The sequence below is a fragment of the Mus musculus genome, chromosome 14, assembly GCF_000001635.26.
Source record: "Mus musculus strain C57BL/6J chromosome 14, GRCm38.p6 C57BL/6J".
Taxonomy (NCBI): domain Eukaryota; kingdom Metazoa; phylum Chordata; class Mammalia; order Rodentia; family Muridae; genus Mus; species Mus musculus.
Genome location: NC_000080.6, coordinates 43246400 through 43271706, shown reverse-complemented (window position 1 = coordinate 43271706; position 25307 = coordinate 43246400). Strand labels below are relative to the sequence as shown.

General features: G+C 41.3%; 1 protein-coding gene and 1 pseudogene across 6 annotated transcripts in view; both read right to left on the bottom strand.

Moving 5' to 3' along the window:
• Positions 1-5236: 5236 nt before the first annotated feature.
• Gm8126 (predicted gene 8126) overlaps positions 5237-25307 on the bottom strand; it is a 57178-nt gene continuing 37107 nt past the window's right edge. The window contains exons 2-6 of one of the 6 annotated variants that reach the window (NM_001374186.1): positions 15505-15607; positions 12011-12173; positions 10890-11021; positions 10025-10206; positions 5237-6038 (exon numbers count right to left, since the gene is read on the bottom strand). In NM_001374186.1, coding sequence (NP_001361115.1) covers positions 10035-10206; positions 10890-11021; positions 12011-12173; positions 15505-15574 — 537 coding nt within the window. In that variant the 5' untranslated portion in view covers positions 15575-15607 and the 3' untranslated portion in view covers positions 5237-6038; positions 10025-10034. Of the gene's footprint in view, positions 6039-10024; positions 10207-10889; positions 11022-12010; positions 12174-12902; positions 13087-15504; positions 15955-25307 lie in introns of those variants that run through there. The other 5 variants (NM_001374185.1, XM_030248244.1, NM_001374184.1 and 2 more) reach the window with 5 other exon arrangements.
• On the bottom strand, positions 20313-24998 carry LOC115488353 (annotated as a pseudogene).

Sequence of the window (25307 nt, the reverse complement as noted above, 5' to 3'; positions counted from 1 at the left end):
CACCTTCCCTTTTACCTGCCCAATCATCAGCTCTCCTTTATTTTACAAATTAAAATGGAAATCAGGTTTACAGGAAATCACCTGAGTGCTGACTCATTTCTCTTTCAAACCACTCATGGGAGAACAGAATTAACATCTTACATAATTAGCCCCAGGGCTTCCACAGGAACCCTGTGATGGGATCATGTGCAGTTTCCTCTCTATTATTCCTGCTAGGAAGAACCAGGGGCAATGCCCTTGAGCTTCAATCAATGTCAACCCTGGTGTTGCATGTTGACCTCTGGAGGTGTCTTTCTACTAAAGGCTCATCCCTATACTCTACAGTCTTTGACTCTAAACAGCAGGAATGGGATCAGGCATAGGTGTCTTCCAGAAAGCTCTAATGGTTATTGTAATACTCAGGCACTGCTCTAAGCCACAATGTTACCTTCTCCCTCTTTAGAGCAGGATTCTCTAATCCCAAGAAATAGAGATTTGGTGCAAACTAATAAGAGGCCATCAGGACTTTGAGACAGATGGTCAGGGGAGGAAAAGGGCAAGATTAGAAATTTTGCATCTGAGGCCCCTTCAGGAGGTTTTCATGTTTTTAAAATGCCCTTGCACAAACACCAAAGATGCAAGTCTGGTACATTCTACAGGAATCAAACAGATCCCATGTGAGTGGAGGCTGACATCATTTCCCCTGAAATAAACTTCAGCAAATGTTTGAAGAATAGCCATTTGATAAGTCCCATGTTGACTTTCTGGAGCTATCATTACAAAGTACCACTAAGTGGATGCCTTAATCAATACAGGATTTTTATCCTCTATTCTGAAATTCAGGAGTTCAAAACTATGGTGACTTAATTTCTTCTCCTGTTGCTGTGATATAATATCCTTAGGCAAGGGCTAGCTTTCTTTGCTGCCCAGGCAATTTTCAGGGCCTGCTCTCCTGAGTGCTTCAGCTTGTGAGGAGCAGAGCCAGGTGTAACACTGTTGGGTAGCTTAACCTGATATCTAGTGATGCTATTTGTGCAGGTAGATAACAGCTTGACATCAGTCTTTACATGACTAAACTGTCCCGAGTATGCAGTGTGGACTGAGACACTTCCTTTTCTCTTTCAGATAGATATTCCTAGGCTTGAAAGCATTCTGTCAGCCACTCTCAAGGACCAATCTTGTAGCATCCAAACTGATTATGGAGTCTCAAATGGCCACTTGTCTTGTAGCTGTTGTAGCAGATGAATGAAGTTACAGGCCTGGAATGTAACTCAGGGAGCATGGCCTTTTATTAGGTTCAATCATAGCACTGGGAGATCAAAGAGAAGGAAAAATTACCTCATCTTATCCAGACTTGTTGGAGAAAAAAACTGAGGCTCGATGGAGGCTTTTAAAGTCTGCCACCCTCCTCATAGATTCCTCCCAGACTCCATTTATTGCCCTTAATTGAGTAGATATATTCTCAGGGGAAAGTTTTCATAGTTGGGGTATAACCCAGAATATAAATACGAATACATAGATCGTTAAATTCTGTGTCTGTGGTGACTGGCTGATGAGATGGCTCAGTGGAAAAGGTAATTCGACCAAGCGTAGAGACCTGAGTTCCTTCCCTGTGACCCACATCATAGGCAAGAAAAAACTCCATCAGTTGTCCTCTGACTTTCATGTAGGTGGGGGTGCCAGGTCTTAACAGCTCAATTTTCCCACTGCTCACTTGCACTGAGAACTCTCCATCTGATACACACATGTAATTATATGACTCTGTGCACCATTTGAGAGGTTCAGTACTTTTTTATTTTCACTTTTGTTGCCCAGAAGCTAGAGAAACCAAGGAGGCCAGCATCGGACCATCACCTGAAACACAGCTTAGGGATTATGGATATAGGGAACTTGTAACTGAGGTGTGAATATCATGTGTTCCAAACTGCTCTAAATGGTTTTCAATACATGCATGGCCAACTGTAGTAGATGCTGTTATTTCATTGCTCTTTCTTTGTTGCTATAGTTTTGTTTTACTGTCTACCTCTGATTACATCAAAGAGATACAAAAACTGTGATGAAATTTGCACTAATCCCTGTGGCATGTTGAAGCCTCATTAGCTGTCAGAGTCTGCTTTAGTGAGGATGCTGGCCTGGATGATGTACAGCTGCTTCGGGTCACCTGTACTGCCATATGCTAATATCGTCCTCTGACAAAATAGCAGTTATCAGTGACACAGAGTGAAATGACTTACAGTGCTAGCACTCCTAGGTTTAAGCAGACACCAGTTGCAAAGTACGAAGGACCCTAAGAGGGAGGCATATGCCCAGGCTGACAACAGTAGGCTATGAAACAATTAAATTGACCTGGGAGTTGACAGTGGAATGTGAGGTGCAGGCAGAGGCCTAGTACAGAGTGTCTGACAGTTTTCCAGGTAGAAGGTATTCCCACCACTAGAAGGTCTTTGGATCTGTGCTCTAGGCAGCATAAGGAGAGTAATGAAAGTCACTGTCTTGTGAAATTGCTGCTGAGACAATTGCTTCCTCTTCTGAATATACACAGTGGAGTTGGCTCAAGATCAAACAGAAACAGCCATAGCTGTAGTTCATTCCTCTGTAGAACATTCTCCTTCTCTTTTCAGCCCACATGGATTAATCATGTACCACCTTGTTCTCTGGACACTCACATGACAGGGATATGGTCCTACTTTCCTGTTATGTGTACCAGAAGATCACTTTTAAATGACCCAGGTGGCATATCAAGTTGCATCAGGAATAAGTGCATTCTCTCTCACTGAGCCCAGACAGGGCAGCCCAGCTAGGGAAAAGAGATCCAAAGGCAGGTAACAGAGTCTAAATCCGAGGCAGCACCCACTCCAATTGTTAGTCACCCACATGAAGACCAAGATGTACATCTGTTTCATTTATGTAACAGTCCTAGTTCAAGCCCCTACATGGTGTTGGCTCATTGTTCCGTCTCTGTGAACTCCAAGAACCCAGATTAGTTGACTGTAGGTCCTCTTGTGGCTTCCTAACCCTTCTGGCTACTACAACCCTTCCACCAACACTTCCACAAGACTCTGACCACAGCCTAATGTTTGGCATTGGTTATCTGCATTTTTACATTTCAAGGGTGATGGAGAGAGCATGCAATTAGAGGGACTGCCCACTACAGGTCAAAATGGAAACCTCTCAGCAGCCTGCAGCAGCTACTTGTAAAAAAGGATGGTGTCTGTGGTCTTGAGAAGCAGGAGACACATTCCTCCTGGGTTCCTGCCATTTGAAATTAGGGATTGCCTGATGTAGGCTGTGATAGAAACATCTCAATAGCCTGTGGAAGCTCTTCATACTAAAGCATAATTCCCCTTTATCTTAATCTTAGCCTTGTACAATCACTGCATAGAATTCATTGTGCATGACAGCTTTTCAGCTGGCCTTGATATGTATTCTATTATATCTGAATTTCCTATTTCTTTCTTCTTCTGCTCAGGTGTAGTCTGTGAACCTCGATGTTTCTTGATGTAATGATTCTTAAACTATGAAAAATTGAGATATAAGGGCTCAGTACAGCACAGTTTAAAATGTTACAAGTGTATGCTGTGTGTTCTCATCTTGGAAACAATGTAATGATAATGGTGTAATGGTAGTTCCAGATTAATGCATAACTTTCAAAGAAAGTTTGAAGAAATTATTAGAAAATGAAAGAGAGATAACATCGGGAACCGAGAAATGTAAAAGATATTGAAGTTCTAAAATTAGTTTCACACAACAATTGAGAGTAGTCCTGAATAGTAAAGTCTAGAATATGTCATACCGTATGCCAGTCAAACTAAGTCAAAACGCTGGGACTCTTACAAGGGTTATTGTGTGCAATGTATAGAATCAGAAAGCTAGCAGAAGTACTGAGTTAAGGGTTAAGCACCTCTGACCCATTCAGTGCTTTTTTAGAGGCTTTCCCAGCAGAGCCCTACCCTGCAAAGCAGGTGTTGGATCTCCAGTAGACACCAGCTACTCAAATGGATACCATGTTTCCCATTGTAAAGAAATGGAAGAGTCCATTCAGCCACCATCTGGAAGGCTCTATCTCATTTTCAGAGCCACTTCAATTGTAGGATTTTAACTTAGCACCAGCTCCATTGTCTTATGCCAGTATTCTCTGCATTGCCCACTTTCCTGTGGTAGTGTCAGTGATGAGCTCTGCACTATGATTTGTCCCTGTTACCTGGTGTTGCTGCTCCCAAAACCTGCTTCTCTGATCCAAAGAGAAACTTCAAATCACATTCTAAACTGCTTTGGCTCTGAAAGGAAATGGGTGCTTCTACTTTGTTACAACAAAGTAAAAATACCTTAAGAAACACTTTCTATAGGTATGATTCATACCACTACTATAGCACACAAAGAAGGACAAAAGTCCATATTAGGGGATGGAGAAATAGCTCTTCATTTGAGAATATTTTTCTCAAAGACCCACATGGCATCTAATAGTCCTCTGTCATTTTTAGTTCCAGGTGAAATACAATAACTTCTTCTGGCCTTTGGGAAATGGCATGCAAGTGTTGCACAGCCCTACAGAAGGCAAATCATGCATAAATACAAAATAAATCCAAATAACAAACAGAATCACCACTGGGTGGGGGGGAAACGAGGGCAAAAACTCATAGAGCATATGGGCCTGGATTTTGTCTCAGCTTTTAAAAACATCTGGATACTGAATACTGAACTACACACTGTGCTTGTGTTAAAACCCCAAAAAGGAACCAGATGTATTGTCAAGCACAAAATTCACTCTCATAATAAAGAAAAACAACAAAATAACAAAAAAATAATACATCCCTATCTCAAAAGGTCCTAAAATTGAATATCTGTAGTAGTATTTACCACTGATAGAACATTTGAAGGAAAGCAGTAGCATACATGTCTGTGTTTTCTACCAGCTTTTATATTCCTTTAGAATATGTTTTTATTTCCTGAAAGACATTTCAGAAATACTGATATATTTCCCATTAATTTGTTCAACACTATCATTCACAGTATTTTAGCAGCAGCTAAATATTTGACATGCAAGTATACATCATGGATAATTTTTCCATCGTGAAGTTGGTATCCACAGAGTTGGACACACTAGACACACTGAATGTACAATCAATTGCTTTTGTAGCTCAGTCTGGCTGGGAAGTCATTATGAAACCCAAGCCCCTTACAGAGATCCATCTGTGTCTGATAGGTGTGAGATTTCAATAGGGTGATACCACACCTGAATAAAGAAGTTTCTTAAGAGTGAAGAGTTAGAGATCACTGTTTTATTCACAAGAATACATCCAATTTACTCAATAGTAACTAAAAGTGGGCAGTCAATATGTACAGTGTATAGCCTTATCAAAATATTAAATCAATTACAAAAACCAAACAACACCAAAGAAACAAACAAACAAACAAACAAAAAAACTTCTATTGAAACTAAAGAAAACCAAAGAACAAAAGTAATCCAAGCTCAAACCAAAATCTAAAAGCAAGAATTGTGCTAAAGAGCCTTCTTTGGCTGTTGTTTTGCAGCACAGACTTACAGCCAATGGCTGTCTTTGGCAACACAGTAGAAAATAAGTTACTTCTGGTAACAATCTTTACAAGAGGAATGTAAGTAGGTCTCCTTTTTTGGAGTATGGTTTTGAAAAATATGGACACCCAAGACTAAGCAGAAAACATGTTACAGAATTTAGCTCAAAGTCTTTGTGATTTTGTACAATGATTTTCTAATTTTCCTTGATGACCTATCAGGACAAGACAAATTTACACTCAGAATCTTCCTGTTTTCCCAGCAGCTCTTGATGTGTCTCAGCACATGTCTGAATCCCTCTACATGCTCACTCTTGCTGAGCCTGAGCCCAGATGAAATTAAGGGCTATTCATTGCAAGGAAACAAAAGTAAAGGAAGAAAATGCAGCAGATGATAGCCATGATTACTGGGGATGAGGTGAAGTATTTGCTTTGCACACACAGAGGTCCTCCTATAGAATTTATCTTCAAAGGAGACCTTGTGCTGGTCTGTTCCATGTTCCAGTTTCTGCTGGAGTATTTCACACCTGGGGCAGGAAGGAACAACGGTCCCGTTAGTGTTTTTCAATTCAGCTCTACGTCCCACACTAGATCTATTCAGCTGGATAATCTATTATTATGACCTATCATCTGCTGAGGTCATTACCTGCATCCCCAAGTGTCATAGAGCACTTGGGCTTGTAATTATTTCTCAGCTTTTAAAAATGGCTAGAAACTGAGCGGTGAACTACACACCGTACTGGAGTTTAAAAGAAAAACACTATATTACTCCAATAGTCCAGGTATAATATATTGAATAATAACATTGTAGCAATGTCTCAGTCTGAGTTCAAGGGAGATGTGAACAACCTAGAAAACCATGTGGATGCCTTATGGGGAACCTGCCTAGAATTGAAGTGAAGGCTATGATTATTTCTCTAGTGCAGGATCCTGACAGGGTTCCACTCATCAATCCCTATATCTGGAAATAACCAGAGAAAACATATCACATGAAATCCACAGGCACTGCATGGGTCCTAAAATCAGAAAGAATGTGCTAACTGAAAATATTCCCATGGCTAGGAACTGAATTTTAAAAGTGATGGCCATGAAGGAATATAACAACACACCTGTATATCTAAGCCTGTTGTAGAGCACTCTGTCAAATATACAAATTATTTGTATTCACATAACACTAGCACCTTATATTTAAGCAAACTGCTTAGATTCCCCAGTTAATGCTATTATAAAAATCTCCAGGATATTTTGTAGACATAAAAAACAAATCTTAAATGAGATAGGTATATAGTGGGCAAAGCATATAGACAGCTCAGTCAGTGATATGCTTTCCCCTCATGAACCAGGGTTCTTGGTACATTATTCAATCTGTCTTAGCAAGTTCCAAAGACTGTGTAGAGTAGGCTTCTCTGCCAGCAAAGGATCACGTGTTGGTGGTGGACTAGCCTCTCCTTCACTGTTTCAGTCTTGTCCCAAATTAAACAGTTCCTTCCATTAGAGGCTCCCTTTATCATTGCCTGACCTACTTGGTGTCCAAAGGTATGATCCCAGAAAAATAGGAAGTCATTATAAATAGGATCCAATGGAACAATGTTCTTCAAATAATATAACTGTGTCAGGGATATTTTGAGTAATATGAGGCTAACTAGTTGAAGGTCAAATACTTGCATAAATTATCTCACACTGAGCCATAGTTCATGAAAGGGCTGCATCACATAGTACATTTTCACTCTTTAGCTGATGGACATCAGGATATCATCTTCTTCCAGACTACTCTAGGACCATTACAGACCTCATGTGCCCTAGAGATTCTGTGTATATCTACTCTTTTTTTTTTGGAATCTCTGGGTCAAGGGGAAATTCTTTTCTACTTTCTGAACCTTGCTTCTCAAACACCTACCTGATTTTATACTACCAGACCTGTCTGAAGTTCCTCAATTCTCCCAACCCCCATTTAGGCTCATTCTAACTCTGATAAAATGATTTTGAATAACAGCAATTGCAGAATGCTACACAGATAAAATAGTGTGAGTTCTTTAGATTATTATGACCCTCAAGGGGCTCCTGAAACGTCCTGTTTTGCAGCACAGCTATGGGAATTCTGCTGGATGCAGGTACAGCTACAAGCAACACAATCTCTCAATGATTAGAATCCAAACCAAATTATAAGGCAAAGTTTTACTGAGTAGAGGAAGCTGGAAAGGCAATGGTAGCAAGCAATGTGGAAAGAATCTGGAATGCTGAGAAGACACAGTGAGCCACCTGACATTACAGTGGGCCTTCACAATTCTTCCAGAGCAGAAAAGGGACATAACAGGATTTTATATACTAACCTCCTCCTCAACTCTATGTACCATATTCCGATGATTTTCTCCAAAAGATTTCAATGTGGTTCAGTAATATGGCCCCTGGCCAGTGGAAAGTCTGACTTTACATGAGCTTTTGTGTCCTTTTTTTTTTTTTCTCCCCTTGGGAGCTAGGTAGAGTTGCATACTAAATGGACTGCTGTATTTGATTTTTTCATGGGTGCAATCTGAAATCTCAGGGGCTTTACTCATCATGCTTGGTCGGTAGAGACGGACACGGTTGCATGTCTACACAAACAGACACACAAACACATATACACACACAAACACAGTTGTATATTCAAGCATCCATACCACAAACACTTACAAAAGCATTTTGCATTACACAAACACCCAACTAACAATAAATACACTGAGTCACAGCTGGTACACACACACACACACACACACACACACACACATACACACACACACACCACATACCACACAAAGACTGACACAAAAACACATACATCAATGAAATAATTCTGGCTAGCATATTTTCTGTTGTATGAGCATGTAGTAGGACCTACGACCTGTACAAGGCTTTTATACTCAAGGGGGCTTTGCAGCCCTGACCTGTACTTATCTCCTCTTCAGGAACTTTTTCTATGCAAATACTTGCTGGTCCTATAAGGACATTACAATCTCTACACAGATATCCTGGACAACGTAGCACTAAATTGCCAAGAAAGAGCTTTCTACCTATAGCCTCCAGTAAGCCACATTTTGACTCATCACAGTCCCCTCACTAAACCTACACTGAGTCTTTTTAGCATCCGAGGAAGACTGTGACTTTTGATCATTACTCAGGAACTTTTCAACACATTACATATTATGTGATATTAAATCATCCTCAATATCAGTCAGGAGAAATCTAGTTAAATGACCTGCTGTGACATTTCTGAAATGCAGCACTCTGCACAAATCTGAGTGAGAATCTATCCTGAAACAAAGCCTTGTCCAAAAATATATTTAGCAAAACAATGTCAGCAGAGTCATGCACTGTAGGCTTCTATGTATGCTCATGGTTAAGCCAATAAGACAAGCCAGAATCTCCTAGGCAACAACTCTAAACAGGAAAAATTAAGAAATCTAATACTTATTTTAAAAATAGTAGTATTGTTTAATGATTTGTTGGTAGTGGACAGGAGATGAAAAGTCTACTGGACATCAAACAACAGGATGTATCAGGTTTTTTGAGAGACCTAGGCCCAAAGAAATAAGAATGACTATACAAAATCAGATGTCCTTAACTGGCCTGACAAAACACAAAGGTACAAATTGGCATAAGCACCCATAAACACACATATACAAGCACACACACACACATAAAAACAAGGGAGCAAAAAACAGTGAAGAATCTGTCATGCTAGAGGAACAAATATTTTAGACTATGCTAAGCAGATGTTTAAACTGAGAAATTCAACTCTAGTATTCTCACCAGAGAAATAGAAATCCCTAAAGAACATTCTTCTTGGTAAGAATGAGGGGTATATATGGAGAAATTTTTTTCATGAAGCCTCAAAACTCTCACACCAACTGAGATTGTGAGAAGTCTTTCCTACATCCCTGCTCATTCAGTGAGCTCCAGACCACAAGGCCCAGGAACTCCAACTCCAACAGCACTCAAAAGAAAATAAGACTGACAAGCTGCTACTCAGGCTTACTCAGTGTGAATCAAGATCTACAGGGGAAAGGGTTGGGGTGGGGGACAAAAACTTCCAAAAGGCAACAGTGAAATCCACTTATTTGTCAGTTACACTAAGCTATCATCCCTGCAATCGATGTCCTACCTGGAATCCTACCTGATCCCCATAATGCAAATGAGCTTCAGGACTTTACTTCTTCCTTCAATGCTCGACACTGATCTAAAGAAGGGGTGCAGCACAGCACCCTTCAAACTTAATATCATGTAGAGTTGTGATGTGTAATCAACTAATCTCCCCTAGTGAACTGCAGATTATAGCAGGGCAGAAAAATTTGCTTGCTAAACATATAGTTTCTTGAAAAAGGCTACCTCCACAGAAAGCCTTGTAGATGATCACCTAAATAAACACTTGGAGGAGAAACAGTTGAGTGCCTGGATAAGTTGGTGGACTGTTACATTGGATTGTCTATGTTTATGGTTAGCCATGAGGGCAATCTGCCTCTGATGCACATCATCCTACCTGCTACTGCTTAGTATTTGGGATGTATGTTCTTGCTGGACTCATGACAGAACCTGTTTTCTTCACCATAGGATGCCTCCTGGTCAGCCTGCTCTACCAGCAGCTTTCTGTTCTCATTCAGTAACATCCTTACTTTTTCCTTCAATTGATTGCATTCTTTCAGGAGGTAGGTGTGCATGAAGCTGAACCACAAACAAACAAACAAACAAAAAAAGGTGATTCCCAGCAAGCTTCTGTTTGCCTGCAACTCCTCCAAGTACTATGATACCTGCAAGGGTCCTGATCCCCAGATAGCCCCAGACTAGAGACCACAGTATACCCATCAGTCCAAAATAGAGGCAGGTCAAATCCAGGGACCAGCCACATGCCACAAGAATCAAAGGACTTCTGAAAACCCTGACACTAAGAGTGTCCCATGTATATCACAGAAGAGGAAATGTACCTCTTGGTTGCTTATATGTCTGTGGTACCAGAAAACCATCAGTAGGAAGAGTGCAAATCCCCTATGAGGGAGGAGAGGAGACCCAAAAGGTATAAACTCTTTTGATTTTTGTCCTGGATCCCAGATCTTTTAATCTGCTGTCAGAACCCTAGAGGTCAGAATTGCTTGAGATTCCCAGCATGGTGGAAATTGTTTCTATAGAGAGGATCCTGAATTTGGAAGAATAAAGACTGATGGTCTTGGACAATCTTCACACTTAGGAAAACTGAGTCCAAGAGGTACAAATCCAAGACCCTTTCCTCAAGGGAGGGCTCCTATTAAGAAACAAATATTATAGAACTAGAGCTCTTACTTTTGTTCAGTCTTAGAAGGTCACAAGCATTCCCTGCCTAGTGCAGGGTCTCAGCTGTGTCTGGGACTCACCTGTAGGAATCCTTATCTTCTATGAATTCCTTGTACTTCTCAATGGTATCATTTATTGACTGTGTTATTTTTTCCATATCCAACATTGTCTTCTCATGTTGTGATTTAATGATGGTGAATTCAATGTTCATCCTGTGGTAGAGCATGGCCCAAAGAGTAAATCATCCTCTGAACTAAGCAATCAAGTATCATGTGCAAAAAGGCTGCATCTGGACTACCCAAGCCAATTGTATGCGATATCCTTGCTCCTTTAAAGTGGGTCCTATTGGTGCTGATTAAATATCTTGGGCAGAAGACAGCAGAGCCAGGGGATCAAATGGAGATGGCTGACCTTCAAGAGCTTCTTACGTGACCCTGAAGGAATATACTAGTTCTGTGAGATTTTTCTACTAGACTGTCCCACAGGCTTTGGTCCTAAGATATAATGTTTTTTTCTCCTCTTAGTTTTAAGGCAGGGATAATCCTTGGATCCTATTGCTATATGAATCTCAGAGGACATAACTAGTATTTACAAAGAAAAAGGCTTTATAACACCTCCTACCCCAGGAGATTCCTATGTGATACCAAGGTAAACACAGGAAACAAAGTACCCTGATGATTAACTTGGGCCTCTAAGGACTCAACACTATCATGCCCTACAAACTGTGTATCAAACATATCCTCAGACCCCATCAAAGGTCTCAGAATTCCAGATCCTGAACAAAACACACACAACTAATTTCACACACACACACACACACACACACACACACACACACACACACACACACACAATTAAAACACCAAATAAATCCAGGTAGGTTCCATAGTCTCAGAGTACAATGAAATAGATTAAAGTAAAGCAGTAATGGCCTGCAGACATTGCACTTTTACACAGTAAGGCAGCAGTTGTGACCAGGTCCTTCCAGCTGTTGAGAGAACCAATCAGACTCCAAAACCCACAAGGGCAAATACAAAAGAGGATGACCATAGAACACACAGTACTTATCTCATCCAATAATTAAACAACTGTTAAGACTTCTTATAATGTATGTGAGAGATGACACACTCCATTATGAGAGAAAATGTGGGTTTACAGAGAGGACACAATACACTCAACAGGATACAGGGCATAATTTTACCTGTAGTTCAAATCAGTATTCATGTCAATGTCCAAGATTCGAAAAAGTTCTAACCTCTCAGCATTTATCTTCCTGATATAAAATTTCATATCGTCTAGTTTATTCCTATTCTTCATATGATTAGTGATGTTGCAATTTTGGGATGATGTTTTCCCAGCAGACACTGAAGATAGATAAACACAAATGCATGTGCTTAGTTGATGGCCCAGGGCAGGGGAGACCATTCTGAGTCCCAAAGAGAAGGTTGAGGAAGTGACAAAGCTAGAGACAGGATTAATCACTGAAAAAGCAGAAAGGCTATATTTGAGCTGGTCTGCTAAGCTATATTCCTCTTCCCAACCACCACTGTTGGTCACAACTAACACACACTCTTTATTACATTACCCCTTGCCCTGAAATCCATAACCTGCCTCAGATATAAAGATTTGGGGAACATTTTCAGCTCATGTCATATGTTATGCCAAGAAAACCTGAAGTTCATAGTGCTTAGCACCATCAATACCTAGTCATGTGTGTTCAAACTCAAAATGGCTGAGACCTCAACAGATGACCAGGTTAGAATCCTCCTCTGTTCTCTGCATCAGAGACGCATGTATCCTACAATAATCTAGAAGATGAAGTGCTTCAACTCCCTACCAATAAGGGACACATACTTATTCCCATAGTCCCTTCTCAGGGCATTCTTTGACACTTTAAATAAAATTAAATAGCGACTAGAAAAGGAGCTGCAGGTTTATCAATTCCTGCCTCTGGCAAATGAATTGTCAGAAATTCTAGTCTCTTGGTCTGTCATTAAGAAAGTCCAAGGCTCCAGCTCTTAATATCTACTCAGGGAAGACTCAGCTCAAGCCTACCTGTTCCAGAAATTTCCCCAACTCTGCCCAGGACTCACTGTGCCTTCCCCAGAATGATTTCATTCTTCTGTTTTTACAAGAAGGGATGGCAGATTCCTTCTGCCTTGGTCTTGTCTCTCCTTGATTGCCATTCTCCCTGTGAAATAGCCTGCGCAGCCAGGAAAACATGCCTGATTGAGAACGCTAAAGGTACTGAAGGAATATCCCACAAGCAGCTTTTGTAACCACAACAAAGGTGACGTCACAGAAGATTCTAGTTCTCTACTAGATATAATAGAATGTCCAAGGAAGGCATTACTTATGATGTCACTGGGAACAGCTAAGGCCTATTTGATATCTAGTTTTCCTCAAATTGACCAGTTTCTGTTGTGCCTTTCCTGGAGCCTCTCCTGTAACCTGGCAAATACCCTATGGCAAAAATCTCTTTCTAAATTCAGAGCTTTCTCATCTGCTTCATTAGAAGACAAGTGCTTTCGATGGGAAGCATTGATTAGGACCCTGACATGCATAAGAGATTTTTGTTAGCATCCAAATCTCTAGGGATGGTGAATGTAAGAGATATTTCCCAATAATAAATATACTATCTGAGTGAATTCATGTGACATACGGTCTAATTCCCCAGGTTTTCACTGTTACACAAAGGCCAATATCTTTCTCCTATACCTTTAATTGTATAAAACCTGGATAATATTTTCTTACTGTGCATATCTTGATAGTTGGCATTGTTCCTATATACATATCCATGTGTTTCACAAAATTTCCCGTTTACAATCCCATCTTTTGCAAGGAAAAACTCCCTTTTCTTTGGAACATACAAGCTCAGTGACAGGACAAATATAAAGTTGTAAACCTTCCGTCCCATCTTCCAATTATTAACTTGCACACCCTCCCTTTCCAAATACAACCAGACAATTAAAGTGGGCATCATTGAGAAAAGGTCAACCTGGACTGTACTGCATTGTAGCCTCATAGCCATCAGTTCTCTAATATCAGTCTTCCTGAGTTCCCAAGTGCAGGCATGAGGATGCTGGGGTTGTATCATAATACTCTACTCATAGCAATCATAAATCTCAGGAGGTAGGGCAAGGAGTGGAATGGCCTGAGTTCAGGTTAAACTTCAATTTTAATGGGTCCATAAGTTCAGGATGGAGTCCCTTTGGCTCTGTCATCTGAGGCTTCTGTGTTCTTATGCTGGGTGTGCTGAGTGTGTGCTATAATGCAACCTGCCCTCAGAGATGCAAGATGAAAAATCATGTATGTCTTTTGCGGGAAGACATCTGCCTTTGACTACCATCTGGAGTCACAAAATACCAACATGCAGAGCTCACAATTGAGGGGGTGGATATTGTAGATACCTTAGAAGTTGAGGGCCTTTTCTTCCAACATGGAGCCCATACTTTGGCAATGTGATTTTTCCTTTGGTTTTTCACTATCTGTGGCTTGGTTGTTTCCTGGCCTAAAGGATTCTGGATGCACCAACAAGGGGTCTACTCCATATGTGTTCTTTTTTATCAAGAAAAGGATTGTTGCAGAATCATGCCATGCCAGTAGGAAGGTCAACTAGGCTGCTCTTAGGTCCAGCTCACCTGGTAGAAGACTGAAGACCTGAGGTATCTGGGGAAAGGAAGCAGCACACAGTATCACACAGCTCCCTCTACGGCAACTGCGAGAACTGTAATAGGGTTGTTTGTTTTTTATTACATATAAAGCTAGCCAGAGTTGTCACATGCCTTTAACCCCAGCACTCAGAAGGTTTTTTAAAAAATGTTATTAGTATTCCCATTGTTTCCTTTGGTTTTTGTTGTTAACTCCCCCAGTTATTTGCACTGTACCTAGATCGTTAAGCCCATGCTCTGTACAATCCTATCATTCAAGTTAGTCAGGAGTGGCTACTCCTCAGATGATCGATCTCATTACTCACTTTCAAAGAAGGAAAACACTCACAGAGACATTAGTTACCTTGTATGGTCTCATGAAACCAACTCACCATGACTCTAGAATGGTATCTCAATATTTTGGATTAACTTAGCTTCTGTTTTTGAGATGATAGGCCTTTGTGGAAGTCTCCATTTAGGTGGCAGAGGGCCTGGTATAGCTGAAAGAATGGCTGCCTCGAAAGGTCAAAGCTGGCCCTTCAGTGCCTCTGAACCCTGAGGCAGAAGTCTGCCAGCAACACAGGAACACATAGCCAGAGCATGTTTGGTACTGTATTATGGATGGGCCCTGAGACCAGGATGAAAAGAAGCCTCCAGATTTCTATTAAAGGTGGCATACTCAGTTTGATGTGAGGGGAGTAATGGATCTTTGGGATGTAAGTCCTCTATTTTATTCATTTTTGCTATGTACACAGTATGTGTCAATGACAAAGTCACCCTACTATACAACATCTAGCCATTCTAGATGTTAAAATGTTTGCCAGTGTATACATACTAGAGTTAGTAAAACAATATATTTTGCCCCATTTTGATAATACTTTAATTTTGTTTTAGTATTAAAATAGTTTTTGCTCATTCACATTACATGATGCTTACTGCAACCCCACAATCACAATGTTTCCCCAAAATTCATGAACTCTTATTCTCTGATCAGATGAGGGGCAACTATCTCAGGACATCTCTTCTTCTACCAAAGTCAACTTACCCCGTCCTGTGAAAAGGTGTTGAGGGTGCTGGAAATGGATGCCTTCTGCTTGGCTTTCCTCTTGCTCCATTTCCTGGATATGAGAAGTTCATACAGAACTGTCCTGGAACATGGTGCTGCATTCAGATGGTTCACAAGAAGCCCTGGTTTTGTTAATGTCCCATCAAACCTACTCCCACTAGTGTCCTAAGCCTGGCAAAGGCAATGAGACATGAGGCATCTATTCCAGGAGTTTCCAATTGTTCTCCGAGCAGCAGTACAGCAGCCCACAAAGCTGGCAAAGTTAAGTGAGGTCAAAGAGGGAACCTAAGAGCATACTGCTTCTTTAATAAAGTATGTTCTAGAGGTTTACCATATCTAAACACACATAGTTTCATACACACTGGGTACTAAAGTGCTCAACATACATTGCTTTTGTCACTCAGTTCCCCAAATATTAGAAGTCCCCAGATTTGGAGAAATTTGAAGGAAAAAAATATGTCCCTGGGGCTGGCGGTACCTCAAAACTGTGTGAGGACAGAGAACTGTTTGAGAATCAAAGAGACCAAATGCTTACCAAGATCAAAGTCGAAGCCCAGTAGGAAGATCTAAATAATAAGCCATTGGGTGAAACATGAAATTAGGAAGCCATAGGCCACGAAGGTAAGTCTTTGGCCTTCAGGCAGATCTATTTCCAACTTTCTGAGGAACCTCCAGATTGATTTCCATAGATATCATAGCACTTTGCACTCCCACCAGAAATGAAGTTTTGTTTCTCTTTTCTCACATTCTCACCAGCATGTGCTTTTACCAGTTTTTGATCTTGGCCATTCTTTATTGGAAATTATACGGCCTTATACCAATCTCAGTCGCTTTGGTTTTCATTTCCCTGAAGACTAAGGACTTTCCACATTTCTTTAAGTGCTTCTCAGCCATTCAAGGTTCCTCGTTGTGAATTTTTTCTACAGTTCCTTATGACATTTTCAGACTGGGTTCTTTTCTTTTTGGTGTTTAGCTATTTGAGTTCTTTAGATATTTTGGAATGTAAGGTTAGTGAAAATTTTTCCCAATATGTAGGTTACCAATTTGTCCTACTGGCTATGCCCTTTGCCTTACATAAGTTTTTCAGTTTCATGAGGTCCCATTTATCAGTTTTTGATGTTAGAACCTGAGTCATCGGAGCGTACTTAGAAAATTTGCCCATATTCCTGTGAGTTTGAAGCTCTTTCTCAATTTCTCTTCAATTAGATTCAGTGAATCTGGTTTTATGTTAAGTGTTTGATCCACTTGGACTTGAGTTTTATTCCTCGTGACAAATATGGATCTACTTTCATTTTTCTACATACCTACATACTGCCAGTAGGATCAGCACAATTTATTGAAGATGCTTTCTTTTTTCCATTGTATATTTTTGGCTTCTTTGTCAAAGACCATGTGTCCATATGTGTGGTTAAATTTCTGGGTCTTCAATTCTCTTTTTTTTTTTTCTATTTTAAAATATTTTAAGCTTACACTTTAAATTTTATCCTGTTTCCTAGTTTCCGGTTCAAAACCTTTTATCTCATGCCCCCTCCATCTGCATCTATGAGAGTTCCCCACTCACACAAACACTGCTGTCTCCTTGCCCTGGCATTCCCCTACACTGGGGCATTGAGCCTTCAAAGGAACAAGAGCCTCTCATCCCATTAATGTCTGACAAGGCTATTGTCTGCTGCATATGTAGCTAGAGCCTTGGGTTGCTCGATGTGTACTCTTTGATTGGTGGTTTAGTTCCTGTGAGCTCTGGGGTATCTGGTTGTTTGACGTAGTTGTTCTTCCAATTGTTGCAAACCCATTTAGCTCCTTCAATCCTTTCTCTAACTCCTCAACTGGGGACCCTATGCTCATTCCAAAGGTTTGCTGCAAGCATCTGTCTCTGTATTCATCAGTCTCAGGCAGAGCTTCTGAGGAGACAGCTGTAGCAGGCTCCTGTCATCAAACACTTCTTGCAATCTTTGATAGTGTCTGAGTTTGGTGTCTGTATATGGAATGGATCCCCAGGTGGGAATTCTCAGGATGGCCTTTGCTTCAGTCTCAGTTCCACAGCTTGTCTCCACATTTCCTCCTGTGACTCTTTTGTTCACCATTCTATGACATTTTATTTTGTTATTCTAAATGAATTTGCTAATTGCTTTTCTAAGTATAAGTACAATTGATTTGGAATTTTGATGGGGATTGCATTGAATGTGTAGATGCATGATGGCCATTTTTACTATATTAATCCTGCCAATCCATGAGAAGGGGAGATCTTTCTACATTCTGACATGTTCTTTGATTTCTTTCTTCAGAGACTTGCAGATCTTGTCATACAGATCTTTCACTTGCCTGGTTAGAGTCTCCTTCAAGGTATTTTCTTTTGTTTATGACTATTGAGAAGGAAGTGGTTTCCCTAATTTCTTTCTCAGGCTGTTTATTTTTTTTGAGTAAAATAAGGATCACAAAAGACCACACATGGTATGCACTCACTTATAAGTGGATACTAGCCCTGAAGCTTAGAATACCCAAGATACAATTAACAGACCACATGAAGCTCAAAATAAGGAAGACCAAAATGTGGATACTTTGGTTCTTCTTAGAAGGGGGTGCAAAATACCCACGGGTGGAGACAGAGAGACAAAGTGTGGAGCAGAGACTGAATGAAAGGTCATTGAGAGACTGCCCCATCTGTCTGCCATTCTCAATAGTGTCACTACACCCAGGTGCTATTGTGGATGCCAACAAGTGCTTGCTGACCAGAGCCTGGTATAGCTATCTCCTGAGAGACTCTGTCAGTGCCTGTCAAATACTGAGGAGGATGCTCTCAGCCAACCATTGGACTGATCACAGGGACTGCAGAAGTGGAGATAGAGAAAGGACCCAAGGTACTGAAGGGTTTTGCAGCCCCATAGGAGGAACAATATGAACCAACCAGTACCCCAGTGATCTTAGGGACTAAAGCACTGCCCAAGAGTACACATGGAGGGAACCATTTCTCTAGCTGCATAGTTTGCAGAGGATGGCTTTGTTGGTCATCAATGGGAGGAGAGGCCCTTAGTCCTGTGAAGGCTCGATGCCCTAGTGTTCAGGAATGCCAGGACCAGGGAGCTGGAGTAGGTGGGTTAGTGAGCAGGGGGAGATGGTAGGGGGTTGAGGGTTTTCAGAGAGGAAACCAGGAAATGGAATAACATTTAAATGTAAATAAAGAAAATATTTAAATAAAAAGTATTTTAAAAATAATAAATAAACTGAACTTCTAAATTATCCGGAGATTATGAGACGAGAAGGTCTTGGCTAATCTTCCAAACCTGTGTGTCCTTGTGTAATTAAGACAGGTTTCTTTGTGTGCTGGGAAGGTAGTTGAAGGAAACAATTTTAATTTTCATCTGGGGGTGGCTTATTCCCTAACGATGAGGATGAATTCTGACCTTGTCTGTCAGGAATGGCACCGAACCATACATTGTTGTCCCATTTCCAGGCTGCAGAGCCCCACTGTTTTCTGAGCTTTATTGGGTATTTGCTCTTCTCTACAAACCCTGCTCTCTCTTTTGGAGTAAATTGTCCCCCATTATATGTACTTAATTTTGTGTTTTGTCTTCCTACAGGATGTTGAGTAACTGTTTAAGTAGTTTCAGGAACATTAATCTTAGTGCTTTTATATAAGATTGAGTGGGATTATTATTTCAAAGTCTGGATATGATCTCCAGTAATCAAAGAAAAGAAATCAATTTGATAATCCTGAAATAAAATAACATGGGAAAGCTTAAAAACCAGTGACTGGACAAGTTAGTCATTTGGAAGAGGTGTTCATCAGCCTCTGGTTCTATCTGTACCTTCAAAGTCTACTCAAGGCTGGACTAACCTGAAGGAGTAAACACGAATCTCAGGGAGCACACAGTGGCCATGGAATACTTTCTCCAAAGATAGATTCATAGTCTATAAGGATGACGAACAGAACTGACCTGTGGAATGGGAACTCTCTGGCTGTACAGTCTTATTCTGACAAAGGCTCCAGAATTCAAGATTATGAAACGTAAAACTAGAGCAAATCTGTGTGTAGGACACTATTGGCTCATCAAGCCTGGAATGCACCAGGGCATACAGTAGGCACATATTTGTTGTAAGGAATCCCTACAGGAATGAGAAGACAGGATGAAGATGCCAAGATCATCCCTCTAAAAAGAAGAGCTGAGAATGTTAACTCATCACCTAATTTGTAGAAAAGTCTGTGCATTCCCTTTTAACTTCCAGCTATGCATGTGTTTAAAAAAGTGAATGAGAAAAAGGCACAATGGGGAAATCCCAGCATCTTCAAGAAAACACCATTATCTTCAATCACAGGAAAGTGGGTTAGGAATGCCTCCCCCACCCACCCGCACAACTCTTCCAGGGAAAACAGAGGCTTTAGAATCTAAAGCACAGACTCACATCTAACCAATGAGAGAGGCATTCTAAGTCAGCTCATACCAGTCCACAGACGCTAAATGATATAATGAGAAAACCTTTTGAGAAGCAATCCCCTCCACCCTACCACCCACTCCTCCTCACTTTCTTTTCTCAGACAGGGTTCTTTTGTAGCTCAGGAGGGTCTTGAACTCTGGATCTTCCTGGTTCAGTGTTCCCAGTACCCCAGCCTTGAGAGACATTTTTCAAAAATGTTTAACACTAGGCATCAGAGTGTAAACTTCAGAACTTCTAAGACTCTCAGAAGCCATTTTACAACTATATGAAAAAGCACCACTCTGGGTGTGATTGGCAAACACATTCTTGCACATTCCTGCATTTTCTTAAACTTTATTTACATTATGCTCCACCCTTAAAGTTTCCTTCTAATAATCTGCAAGCTGGATAACTATCTCACTCTGTCTCTCAAAAATCCCCCCACGGACAGGAAAAGTTAAGTAAGGACTGGAGGGACATTTCTGGGGTTGTCTGGTTTTGTCCCTAAAAGACCCCCAATACCCCTGGACACCTTGGGGCAGGCAGAGCAAAAAGCTCTTCAGAAAAGCTTGGCTGCTGGGAAGCTTTTTTCTGCTCTGTCTAGCAGGGTCCCCGGTTTTATCTGGAGAAACTCAACTCTTAACTTTAGTTGGGCCACCAGCCGCCCTTGCCCAGCACCTTCCTGGACCCCATAGCCAGTGCTCCTGGCTCAACTGACCATGATCTGGTGCTGGAATTCTCCAGGTGCCTCAGCACCGCCACCTCGTGGATGGTGGAGAGCAGCATGCCCTCCTCACTGGTCTGCACTCCCAAGTGCTTCAGAGTCAGGAAGGGGCTGCCATTCTTCAGGTTGCAGGCCTTGAACACCTTCCTGTAGGCAGGCGCCTTCTCCAGTCTCTGCCATGCACTCATACTGCTGATCAGTGTGACTCAGGCTGTCCTTCTCCATGCTGGCTGCAAGCTGCTGGTGTAGCACAGTGGAATCTGGGTGAGCACTTGCTGCCTTACACGCCTCAGGGACTCCTGGAGTTGTACTGGCCACCAGGCTAGATGGACAGCCTTCCTTGCCCTCTGGAGCAAACCAGGCTCAGCTGCAGTGAAACTCCACCTAGCCAAGTTGCTGCACCTTGCTGGTGCTGCAAGAGAGCACCAATCCCTCCTCTTCCCCCTCCTCAGCAATTACAAAGTCTGCCCCAATCTCTGCACTTAGGAGGAGGAGACAGGAGGACAAGGAGAAAGTGTGATCAGACTGCCCAGGAGACTTCCACTGGGTTCCACCAGATCCCCTCCTCCTCCTCTCTACTCGCCTTGGCTTCCTAATCTGGCCAGGTTTCTTGGAGAAAAATCAAGTTACTTTTCCCCCCAGCAGGGCTCATGCAGTCTTAGGGAGGAAAAGGTCGCTGGGGCCCCTCAGGGATGAGTGCAGCACAGGAAGAGAGGGTGCTTGCCCAGCAGCCCAGAGTGTGCCCTGAGCACAGGGGAGGGGAGGCGCCTGGTAGGTCAATGTCATGGCTCAATATTTATACCTATATCATTGTTCTCCGCTGCCCTCCCTCACTCCGGGCCTCAAGCTGGCATAGGACCCTGGTGTCCTGATGTCCCCGCTGTGGGAGGTTCCTCTAGCTCCCCCCAGCTGGCCCCCATAACCTACCCAGTCTCAACTTTAGCCCAAGATTAAACCCACACAGCCCCCTACACCCCATTACTCTCACCCACCCCGATCCTCCCCGGGGACCCTCGCCACTCAGCCCACCCACGCGATTCCTGCGGTCCAGGAGTGTCTGCCTGCCCCTGCACGTGTTTGCCCCTTGGAGCAGGTTAACTAACTACTGCTGCAGCACTCTGTGAGCAGGGGGCGGGCACTGCTGCAGAGGGCAGAGGGTGGAGGGATGGAGGAGGGCGCCACCCGCGGGGCAGCTGGGGAGGCTCAGGGGCCTCAGGGCTTTGGTCCCAGCTGGGGGCCCAAGTGGGTGAATGCAGGACATGGACCTGTGAGCCTCCTGGCCCCAGAACCACCCTGAGGCAAGTGTGCAAATTAAAGTCTTTTTGGAGCAAGTGAGCAAGGCCAGGCCTGGCCCTGGCTATTCTCCACAGTGATAGGTTCCTAACTGGGAGGACCTAGGGCAGGGGAAAGTTAAATGAAAATTTCAGGTTCTCACTGCAAACACTCTAGTGGGGGAATCTCACTACTGAAAATAAGTGGCTTGAAAGGGATCCAGTGGGGTGCAGTGTTGGAGGTCTGCAGGGTTTCAAAAACAAAGGTCCCCCAGAGTTGGGGTGTTGACAGGGTGACACAGGGGGGGCATATCAGCCTGATGAGGACAGGTGAAAACAAAATAAAGCAACAGTACTTATGGGGGTTCTATGGGGTGGTAGAAAACAACATTTTCCTACACGCAAAACCGGACCTTATCAGGAGTGGGGTTTTGGGGGAAGAGGGTTGGCAGGATGCAGTGCAGAAAAGAAAATACTAATCTGTCCAAGCGCTTTTCACTTTCAGCTTGAGCTACAGTTGTTTTGTTTTCTCTCCCTTCCTTTCTGCCTCACAAAGCCCTGTCTTTTCTGTTTGGACAGAGGCTATGGTTTGGGAATGGCCAAGCACACTTAAGGATCTATTTGAAGGGGCCGGCCGGGGTCACAATTATTAAGTGGTTAGAAACTGATGAGGGCTCACCAAGGTATTTCTGGAGAGCTATAAAGATTCACTTTCAGTATTAAAAATTACTGGAAAATAACAGACACGTGCACACATAAAGAAGAGTGCTTATTTTAAGTGCTTTAAAGGGGACTTTGAAATTTGAACCTTTGTAAGAATGTCTCTTTAAACCTGAGGAAAAAATGGATGCAGCTACTTTAGGTGAGAATGAGAATTTTGGTGAAGGGGAGGAAAGGTCTTCAAGACTTTCTACAAATAGTAATAGAAAATAGCTGTCTTTGAAAATAATTTGATGTTTTCCCAAATCTATATGTGTAGATCTCAAAACTTTTAAACATCTTAAAGCAAGAGAGAGAAAAAAGTACAGGAGGGGCAATTTCTGTACTTTGTAGAAAAAAATCAACAAAATTCTGCTTAAATTGGAAATATTGCTTGTAAGAGTTATTTTATATTAGACCATGTTACTAATTTCACCATAGGTTTTTTTTCTTTTTAAAATTAATTCTGTTGCAATATGAAGCAAGGTTAAAGGAATAAAAGTTGCTATAGAAAACTGCAAACAGTTTTTTACTACAGATGCATTGTAGTAATTTATTAAATAATAAAACAGAGTAATGATATGCCTTTAAACTTAACTTAGAAAACACATTTTGTGTTTGAGAGCATCTTCTAAAATAAAACCCAGTTTCTGAGCAAATTTTATTTATGGTTTCATATATATCACATACACAAAGCAAATTATTAGATTTTATACTTATAAAAGCATCACTACCAATCAGTAGGCTCTTAGTCGACGATTCAAGTGAGAGCCTCCCCCATTTTATGACTGTTCACACTTAGCAATGCTCTTTAAAACAATTTATTTGCTCGTAATTAATATGCTTATCTTATCTAAAAATAATAGTCAATAAATAGCTGCAGGAACAAGCACTTGGTGTCATGTATTCATTTAATTAAATAATTTATTCAAAAAATAGTAAGGGGCAAATAGTTTATAACACAAGTGTTTATTCTATACTGTGTAGTATTTTTAATTATAGTGTTAGAAAACAACTGTTATCAAGCAGATGAGAAATCTCATGGTTTAGATTAAAAATCACTTGGACGTTGTCAAAAACAACCCCCCAAAACAATGAAGCGGACTGTACCAGATTTTACCTCTCTTGGTGTCCTTTCTTATCTTCTGCTACAACTTATGTTTTATGTTAATTTAGCATTGTGTACTTTCCCTGGTTATGGTTCACATTACATACCACATGATTAAAAATTCAGACCCAAAGAAGAGTTACAATGGCTTGCATTAAAATAATAAACTAGGGGTTGGGGATTTAGATCAGTGGTAGAGTGCTTGCCTAGCAAGTGCAAGGCCCTGGGTTCCTTCCTCAGCTCTGAAAAAAAACAAAAACATAAACAAAAAAATAATAATAAATTATAAGGTTGTTTTGGTTTATGGATAATTTCCTCTGTGGGCAGCAGGCTATCATAACAAAATTTGTGCAAAGTTTACAAACTGAACCAAAGTCTGAATCCTTTGTCGAATGTTCTTCACCTGAAAACACAGCATTCAAGACTCATGGCTGGACCCAGTGATTTTATACTTATACTGTCAGTCATATTCCACACTTGCAAATCAAAATCATCTTTGTGAATTTCTTAGAATATGAATTTATCACTAAACTGGGAGTTTAGTGTTACATAAAGGATATGTGTCATGTGGGAGGAATTTTACGTCAAATTGTGTAACTTTTTGTTTTCCCTTGAATAAAAATTAAAACCTATGAAGTTCTAATGTTAAAAAACAAAAAAACAGTGAATGAATTCTTTGCATACTTCTATGACTGTGAAAGACTGGGGAAATTCCTAGGAACTGGAGTGTGAAGTGAGACTAAGTACAAGGTCTATTGGCACAGAAATCAAATATTGAAACAGCTTAGAAGACAGATCAGGACAAAATATATTGAGTCCAGACTGATGCTGGGAGGTCAATGAATAATCCAGAGAACATTGCCTCAGTAAGAAAGGAGCAGGGAGGAGAGGTACTTGGGCAGGTCTTGAAGTTAGCCTTTGCTAAAAATGAGTAAAAAATAAAATTTTCACAGTCAGTGCATTCATACAGGAAAGGAGGAGATGACTCAGTCACTAAAGGTCCTGAGAGGTCACACTGAGCTGGCATTCATGAACTCTCCATTATTTAGTAAGAACAACTGCACTTGATTAAGATGTTTACATGACCTTTACACCCAGCACTTCCCTCTCTGCTACTATCTGTCATGGTGGAGGATCTTCTCAGGGTTGTCTCTTCTGAGCTGTCAGGACACTGGCAGGTTTTCCTGTCACCTGTTATGGTCTCAACAAAGTCTCCTCTCACCAGCCAGAAAATCTCTTCTTGACATTTGAGCCTCATTGTGAGGTAGCAAGAGAATGGAAACAATCTACACCATTACAGATGAGGCCTTTGGAAGGCAATGTGGGTTAGATAATGTCAACAGAGTAATTCTTACCTTTTACAAAAGCCTTCTAAACAAATGGTTCCTTAGGATAGTTTCCTAACCAGAGAGCATGATAGCATGCGGCTTATGTATTTGCAATATGAAGTGTGGGAGACAGGCTGCTGATTTTAGATAGTCTTAAGTAGACCATGCTGGCCTTGTACACAATCCACTAACTTGGTCAAGGTTGACTTTCGATCCCAATAGCAACCCTATATATTTGA